General features: G+C 32.2%; 1 protein-coding gene across 1 annotated transcript; it reads right to left on the bottom strand.

Annotated features, from left to right (window-relative positions):
• Positions 1-595: 595 nt before the first annotated feature.
• LOC134247403 (asparagine-rich protein-like) lies at positions 596-8,427 on the bottom strand. The gene is made up of 7 exons (XM_062729777.1): positions 8,281-8,427; positions 4,994-5,278; positions 3,070-4,206; positions 2,040-2,431; positions 1,679-1,769; positions 1,509-1,588; positions 596-1,297 (listed from the first exon to the last, which is right to left on the bottom strand). Exons 1-7 carry the CDS (start codon positions 8,339-8,341, stop codon positions 1,235-1,237), a joined length of 2,109 nt encoding a protein of 702 aa, XP_062585761.1. The 5' UTR covers positions 8,342-8,427; the 3' UTR covers positions 596-1,234.
• Between the last annotated feature and the right edge of the window lie 936 nt (positions 8,428-9,363).

The raw sequence follows: 9,363 nt of genomic DNA, 5'->3' as shown, positions 1-9,363 counted from the left end.
ATAGGTCCGTGTTACTATGCTCCTGTTTTGTGTTGTTTTACGGTTTTGAGCTTGAATACTGTTAGTTATCTCCATATGATTCATTCAGTTGACTTTTGAGGTTGATTACTGTCCGTTATCTTAATATTCCATCCTTCATAAAACTTGTAAGTTAAAATATTATTTCTGTAATTTTTGTCTTGCAGCATGTTTTTGGTATTTGATGCATTTTTATTCTAAATTTCAATTTTACTCAAAATTCATTGGAGTTAAAGCAAACAACAGAAGGGCGATGGACCTTAATGCAAATAGAAATTAACAATACATTGTTACAGAATACAGTTAAAAGAGTTGTCATTTGTTCCAGGAAATCAAACAATGCCCTTTATGTGATTCTAGTAATTTAAGATATAACACGACATCTCTATTTTTTTAAGAAGGGCTTTAAGTAAATGATTCTATTTTTAATTATAAATGCTACTTCTTTTGCATCAATCTTATCCAATTTTGTGTTTTCAAAAAGTTAGAGAATGAACTAACTCAGCCCTTCTAAATGCAAGACAATTAAACAGTCATATACTTTTCTCACTGCGCATCTTGATAGTTTCATAATTAATTCATTTAATACAGAATTTATTGTTTAATTTATAAATATATCAACAAACAACACACGAAAACGTGATTAAATTTAACTTTCCACGCCTTTCTTTAAGAAAATATAAAAACCGCATTATACAGTTCATGAACTTCTGATTCTGAAGACAAACTCGTATCATATACATAAAAATGAAGAAAAAATGAAATGAAACTAAGATCATAATGATGATAAATCATTGTCACAAATAATGTACAGAAAACAGAATGAAGTGATTGTGAGGCAATTCAGAGTTTTACATTATAGAATAAGATATAAATACGGGATACAAAGATTAAGTCAGTGACAGGGGATATTAACATAATTACATTAGCATATTATGCGAGCGAGAATGGCGCCGAAAGGTTAATTGTCCAGTTTAATTAGTCAACCCTGCTAAAAGTCCATACGTAATACGTAATGCATTCTCGTCTAGATTTTAACATTGCCATTAATTTTTCTTAAAATTCGAGAATGTTTTGAGATTTTCCGTATGGTTGTTTTTCGTTTTCAAATTCTGTTTTTTGTTGACTTCCATCTCTAATGCAAGCAAGCAGCTTTTCTCGCTAAGTAACTGAACAAAGAACAGATAAGAGTCAACTAAATGTCTTTCTTAAACTTTCATCCAAGTTGTCTTTCCACTTGTCTGTCTAATGGAGGTAGACATTTTGTGTATGTAGTTATCTGAAATGAAATACACACAAAATTAACTGAATAAATATCACAATATATAAGTATTTTTTTTCTATATTATTTATTAACTTTTGATCTAATGAAATTCATGGAAACTTTAGGAGTGCATCAATGTATTTCACAAATCAAGACTTTTTTTTAGATAGATTAATATTAAAATGATTAAAATAGCAATAACAATATAAAGAAAGAAATCACTTACATCTCTAAGCTGTCCTGTAAAATTGCCATATCTATTACAACTACCAAAGACCATTGTATCAGGTCGTTTTTGAATCCTCCCTAAGTTGTATAAGAGAGGAAAAGGAATGAGCAATATTTTCAACAAGTGAAAAAAGAAAAAAAAAAGAATCTAAAGTTGTGTTTGCCTACCTGTTAGTGGTTTTACTGCTATTTTATCGTTAATTTTTCCTATCATTTGACCATTTTTGTATCTGAAATAAACGTCGTTCCATGCGTTGGGCTGCAAATAGAACGTTATATGAAACATCATTTGACTATTGACTATATATGAATATCATATATTTATACATTTTACCTTTGAGTTTCCAAAATTGAAAAATAGTTTCATTTTGCAAAAATCAAACCTCAAGAAAGTGTTTTTGTATTTAAAAGAAAATCTCTGACGACAATTCATTGATCTACCAGCGGTGCTAAACAAAATAAGAAAAACGTTATGTGCCTTTTGATATTCAAGTGTTTTTGGAATATTTATACAAACAAATTTACTTACATCAATTTCAATAGTAAAAAATCCCTGGTTTTCTGCCTCATCTGTCTTTATGAAAAAGGTTGCAACATCATCAAAGCTGTTTAGAACAATTCCAAAGGATGGTTCATTTTCGCCCTCACAGTTGCTTACAAGAGTGTATGGTTCCATTCTCATTCCGGGCTTTGGCTTGAATTTAAAGCTGATCTGTAGTTTGTCATCGTAATCATAATACTGGTATTTCCAAAAGTACAGACGATTACTTCCATCGAAAAATGCGCTCCTGTCACGAATGTCAACCCCAGTAGCGTCCACGGAATCGTTACTTCCGGCCGTATTGATTATCTGATTTCCTCGGAATATAAGAGCTATTTCCGGTAAACACTCGCTCATTGGTCTAGTCATGGGATAACCACCTATAAAAAACAAATGAGGGGTTCATAAAAACAGTCCTCATATCAATTTGTTTGCAAAAGCAATATTTTTTTTAATATTTAACAAAATTGGATTTTCCTCAAACATTGACATACAAGCAGTTGATTGAGAATTATTTTTCAGTAATTAAATCTTTATGATAAAATCTTTTTCCAAAAGCCATCCATCCAAATTTCAGCTGATTTGGAAGGAATAGCTTGATGACTGAAAATTAAATTATAAGGAATGTATTAAACAGCAACCCAAGTTATTCTGATATAGCATAGGTTGGGGCAGTTTACGCTTTCTTTATAAACGGCATCGTTGTTTATAAAACGTAAACTGCTCTAATCCAGTTATACAATGTAACTTGAGTTGCTATTTAATTCATTACTCAAATATTTATATCTATACATTACCCCCCCCCCCGTAAATGGTTTCAATTATAGACTAAAACAACACTAAGGAGACATTCTTCAATTACGCAGATCATTTTGACCAATATAAAAAAAAGTCTTACACTCTTAATAGCATTGAGATATGCAATACTTCATTGATATCTTGCAAGCTATTTCTTCATTTTTCTTGTTCAATTAAAAAAATACAATATAGTAATGATTGAACAGTAAAGTTATATTACCTGCCAGTATGTTGTTGCAGCCACATGTTGTTATGTTGTAACCAGAACCCGGAGCACAGTACCTTATTTTCCAATCCCCATTAAGATACTCTTCGTACCTTGTCTGGTCCATCCCAGCAGGTGTAAAATGGGCTCTGAGTCGGCATTTCATTTCATGGAAAACAGTATATTCTTGTTCGCTTCTCTGGCTGCCTGGAATTGCATTAGGCTCAAGGGGAACTATGCCTGAAGCAATATCAAGGATTTTTGTTCCTCTTTCTACGGGCGATCCCATGTTGACAGGATTTCCGAAGTCTGGGAAATTGCCAAAATTATTGCCTAATTCAACGGCATTAGCCATTTGGTCCATGGCAACTGGATCTGCGACTGGCATTTCACCCCTAACCATAGGATCTTGCACGGGTAATTCGTTTGCAATATCTGGAACTGGAAATTGTGAATCAACTATAGGTCTTTCATTGTTGCGTCTTGCAATTGGTATACTTCTTCCACCAGCATTCGGAATATCAACAGAACCCAAATTACGGTTAAAAATTTGGTTCACTGACTTAGGCGGTAAAGCTGGATCAGAGGGCATCATTGCATCAAATCCTGGAATGTTGTCTTGAAAGTTAGTTGGGAGCCATTCCTTAACAACCTCTGAGCCTGTTAGTGAAAATTGCGGATTTTCTCTAGGTACTTCTGGTGGAAGTGTTGTTGGTGGAGGAGGAGGGTCCATTGGTCCCATTCGGTCTGCTGGTCCCATTCGTTGATCTGGTGGTCCCATCTGCTGGTCCGGTGGTCCCATTTGCTGGTCTAATAATCCTGTTCGTTGGTCAAATTGTCCCATTGGTTGGTCAATGGGTTGTATTGGTGGCTCCATTGGTCCCATTGGTGGATCTATCATTGGTGGATCTATCATAGGTGGTTCAGTAGGTCCCAGTGGTTGGTCTAACGGTCTCATTGCTGCATCGGGGTTTTGGATTGGCGGCTCCATAGGTACATCAACTTGAATATTAGTTGTTTCTTGGTTCACTGGATCAATGGAAGGAAGGAGGGCCTTCTTCCGTTTTGTAGATTTTACTGGTGGTAATAAACCTGAACGTGGATTTGGTTCCAGAAGTAGTGAGGGGTCATTGGCCATGTTATCAAATGCTCCTTATGAAAAAAAGAAGTATTAGATTATAATTTGCAACAAGAAGATGCGATAATTAAATACTCGACGAATCAAGTATGAACGTACCGGTATATTAGGAAATATGAACCCTCTTATTCGCTGATTTTTACTTATAAGTTAACATGCTCCATATATATTCTGAAAACTGGGTATAATTATGCTTGCACTTTCGAATATTTTGCATATGATTAGACCAAGCATGCTGAGTTAGTAATTCTTAGTGTTAATTTAGTTTTTCCTTCAAGGTATAGTAGATATTTGATGAAGCATAATGTAGCTTACACATTCTTTCGACCTCCAAGATATTAAAACATTAGAAAGCAATTATAACTTTTACACCTAATTGAATTTACACATTTTGGTCTGGAAAAAATAAATTTTAAGAAGTTTTTATTACTATGGCCGCGACTGTGTTAACGTTCCTTCGTTAAAATACCAGTGGGGTATACAAATCCAATGCTAAATAAAATAACAAGCAACATTTAAGGTATAGTAGATATTCACTGAAGCATAATGTAGGAAACTCCTTATTTCGACCTCCAAAATATTAATACAGTAAAAAGCAATGACTTTTATACCTAATTGAATTTACACATATTGGTCTGGACGATACATTTTCATTAAGAAGTTCTTTTCTATGGCCACCACTGTGTTAACGTTCCTTCGTTAAAATACCAGTGGGATATATAAATCCGATGCTAAAAACAAAATAACAAGCAAACGTGTCTTTGCAGAACAGCAAGCTCTGTCACCTTTGTGCACTGTTACCTTGACTGAGGTCAAAAGACGATTGACCCTGGGGCGGAAGAACTTCAACAACTGTGTTTTGAGCAGTCGAAAGTTCCCCATTAATTACACATGTATATGTTCCACTATCAGATTCAGTGATACTTGGAAATCCGAGAATGTTTTCGTATAAGATCAAATTAGGAAAGGTGGTTTCAGTAATAACATCGTTATTCTTATACCACGTGACTCTATCACCGACATTCCTAATGTCACATACGATGTCGGCGGCTGTGTTTGCTGGAAATTGCCTAGTACGTGTTGACCCTGAAACAGTGATGGCGAATGAGAGGACACGAGAATGTGTGGGCAAAAATGTTTGCCGAATTTGCCGACTTTACAAGTGTGATAAAGGTCCATGGACATTTCAGAACAGCTCAGTTTGAATCAGAGCATTTTAATTTGAAGTACATGAAATACGATTGATATTTGTCATGAAAAGTAACAATCTTTGACTATCTTTTGAAATCTAAACTATGCAAGTCAAACATTTTGCTGTTTTCAGAAAGATTGTATACATAAACCGAAAGCAATGTCTTCGCTTGATAAATTAGCTTATTAAACGTAAAAAAGATAGTGGTACAAAAAGAATAAGTTATAGCTTTTAAGGAAAAATATATTTTAAAAAAACATAAAACAAAATATGTCTTATTACTGTTCGTCTGTAATTGGAAGAATGGTGCCATATTTGATAAGGGAAAAGTACAGTTTATCTTAAACTTAGTTTCAATCTTAACGTTAGCTTAATGAAATAAAAAAAATTACAAGTATGTTTTATAGTATAAAACATTTGGGATATGCTTTATCTCCCGATAAGGCATAAAATGTATTTCATATTAAAATATCATTTTGTAAATTACAACACAAATCACAAATAGTCATGACATATTGTTAACCATTAACATTACCAATTGAGCTAAATTCCTCAAAATAGACATCATTTTTATTTTATAACAAAGGATGTTTTATTGATTATTAAACAATAAATTTTCCTACTTTTGCTGTACTATAGATCGTGACAGGTGTTGGTATCATGCATTTAAGTGATTAATCGCAACCTAAATATTCAATTTATATCTATTACCATAATTAGCCAATTTAAATTAAATCACAAGAAAGTTTCCTCCTAAAAATGCAATATATCTGTCTATTTGCGCCTACTTGCCAATCAAATCCATATGTGTCAAAGTATGTCTAAATTCCATGACATAATTATGTTCAAATTTTAGAAATCAATCGTTTTCAAGTTCAGAGTACGTCTCTGATAATTAGCGAAACGATAATTTTGCATCTCTTGATTAATTACTCTACAAGCCACAGAATGGTATTGTGGCCTAAAATTTGAATATATCTTTTATGTATAATGTGCTCCACCTATGCGTTTTCAAGATAGTTAGTAAGTTTGCACTGACTGTCGTTTTGCAAATTTATTTCATTAATTTCTTCACTTACGTCCACAATCACTGAGTTCTCTTTTGCTTTTGTTTTTCATTATTGTTTAACACTGAATCTTTGGATACATTTAATCTTAAGGAAAGATCTTTCAAAATTATGCTCTGTCAAATATATATTTGTGAAAATAGGATGTTAATAGAATTGCCACAACCTCGTATAAAGTCAACATATCGTAAATTCTATGGTAGTTATACTGACCTTGTAAACAGATATAACCTATCAATTTATTCGTTTTTCGGATGACTTGTTTCATACTTAATATTATCTTAGTATTATTAAATGTGTTTTTAATACTGCATTTGACCAAGCATTGTATCCTTAATTGGGAATGCTTTCTCCTCTTTTGCACCTGATCCAACCTCTAGTTCTTTAAAGGTCCGTCTTATTTGCCTTTTACCACATATTTGTATTTTTGTGATTGATCACAGTTCCCCTTTATATTAATTTACCTTCATGACTTTGACTGGGATTATATATATAGATAACGTTCAGTCAGTATCGTATATCAAGTACCTTCGATATCGATCAAAATTATGTCACAAATCTGAATTATAAAAACTTTAACTGTTTTTGCTTACTCAACAATTAATCAACGGCTGTTAAATGTTTCTTCTGTCAATATGAATTCCTTTTAACAAGCGTAAACAATAAGTTTATAAAACTAATTTATTAAGTACAGGTAAAATCGTGTCGAAAGCAACCAATTTTGACACGTAAGGCTTTCATGTTGCATTTTCAAATGGATGGGTAGTTAAGAAATTTTTGCGAATGCTGTGATAAAATTCTTTATCGTATTTGTTAAGACATTTAATGGTGTATAGTGTATTCAAATATGAGTATGAAAAATTTAGCAGGAAGAACTGTTTTCACAAGACCAAGGCAATTAATATGTTTTATTCCATTGTAGATAATATTTTGTTAAATGCTATGAACTTTTAAAATTAATTTTGGTAACAACCTTTTCCCGGTGAAAAAGAGATATAAATGGCCTGCATATTAAGCAGTTTTACGTTTTCGCCTGTAGTTATCACCATTGGAAGATTAGTAATGGATTTTTTTATTAATATAAAATTCATCTTCAGAAATTCAACTTTCTCTCTCTCTCTCTCTCTCTCTCTCTCTCTCTCTCTCTAAACGAATTAAAATTTCATTTTAATGTTAGCATGCCCCGACCTGTGTTGCCTATCAAATAATAACATAAAATGATTGAATTAGTCTATCTGAAATATGTGATCATGATCTGAAAAATAGAGACTAAATCTAAATCCTTTATATAAAACTGATCCTTAGCCAATATGTGATATATCTAGAAGGAAAATAAATGTTTTATAAAAAGACATGAAAACCATGGCTTTTCACATCTTCAAAATTAAATAGTTGTTTACATGTTAATTGTTAAGAAAGAACATGCATATCATAAACTAATTGTTTTATGGCGAGCAATTTGTTTCGCTGTTATAATGTTAACAAAATGACACAATTAGAATTGAGTATCACTTTAGATGAGTATATACAGTGGTTAAAATTGCCGTAAGGTTTGTTAAAAAGTTAGACATAAGTTTTAATTAGTATATATACAAGGTATATTTTTACCTTTGATACCATTATTAAGATAATTGATCCATTCCTTATTAGATAAATTATTATATGTCCGGCGTTATAAGATGTATAAAAAAGAAAGGTAATAATAATCATATAGTCAAAAATATTTGAAATATCTTTTTTAACAAAACCGCCAAAAGAAACCTGAACATTTAAGAAAATAAATTATCAATTACAAATATCATGTGCTTTAATTCAAGAAGCCTGCTCACCTTGGCCTTCACAAATAGATAAAAATCCATAAAATAAAATAAAAACTGTTAATCTGTTCATTTTGGTTGAATGCTTCTTTCCAATCCTGACAACAGACTTGTAGAGACACTGACAGTCCCAGGCGTTGTGAATGGCCGCAACGAACGTCGAAAAATATAAGTAATTCAGATCATGTCAAGTCTGCTATGACAGAATCATTTAAAATTCAACCATAGGGTGTGTCGTCGGTTTTACATTTGAATACAATAACAATGGTAATTCATTGCCTCGTTAATGGAGATGATAAAAATGGATACTAATTGCACTGAATACGTGGTGTTCATAGGTGTTTTTCTTTCAGAAGTGAACGATCACGATTTTTTGAATTTTAGGCGCCTTATACGAGATGTTCCATGGCTAAAGAACATTCTGTCAATTGATTTGAAAATACATTTTGACGTGTTTTATCTTAATTTGCATTAATTTACAGTAAACAAACACAATTTTTTATTTCACCCACGATACCACGCAATTGCAGAAGTCGTAATTGCTGGATCGTAATTGTATCGCTCATAAAAATGTAAAGGTGTATGTTTAATGTTATTGTTTTCATGTCAAAGTTGTAAATGTTTAAAGTGAAATTCATAATGATTGAATAGACCACCAGGAGAGTATAAAATTCAAAATTGATAAGTTTATATATGAAACACAAAAATTTAATTGAAAAGACACCAATTAAAATCACTTTTAATGTAGTAAACTTGACCGTGGTTTTTTTTCTACGCACAATCTTTTGTAAATTGTAGAAAAAAAGTTCAAAGTTCCAGAAAACAGATAACTAATGATCTTTAAAATGTTAGATATAATGAAATTATAAACGTAATCCAAAACAATTAGCCGGTTTTAAAGTATTGTATCCTAGGTGGAGGTTATCATGGTTAGTTCTTATAGTAACCCTCACTAGGATAACCTCTTAATGGATTTAAACTTTTCAAAGATTTTCCTGGGCAAAATGGGCACACGTGTTACAGATGAACTAGAACAACTTATCAGATACTCCTTATGATTTTCTTCAATGGCCAAAACATTTTTCATCATAAAAG

The sequence above is a fragment of the Saccostrea cucullata genome, unplaced genomic scaffold (genome assembly GCF_032062105.1).
Source record: "Saccostrea cucullata isolate Sc308-1 unplaced genomic scaffold, CSIRO_AGI_Scuc_v1 ctg2022, whole genome shotgun sequence".
In the NCBI taxonomy this organism is placed as follows: domain Eukaryota; kingdom Metazoa; phylum Mollusca; class Bivalvia; order Ostreida; family Ostreidae; genus Saccostrea; species Saccostrea cuccullata.
This window is presented reverse-complemented; position numbering and strand designations above follow the sequence as displayed.

Excerpts from the sequence above, each read along its gene's own strand:
- LOC134247403 (XM_062729777.1), bottom strand. The coding sequence starts at position 8,341 with ATGAACAGATTAACAGTTTTTATTTTATTTTATGGATTTTTATCTATT. Across the intron at positions 5,279-8,280 it reads ATCTATTTGTGAAGGCCAAG|GGTCAACACGTACTAGGCAA; the intron begins GTGAGCAGGCTT and ends TCACTGTTTCAG. Across the intron at positions 2,432-3,069 it reads CTGCAACAACATACTGGCAG|GTGGTTATCCCATGACTAGA; the intron begins GTAATATAACTT and ends TGTTTTTTATAG.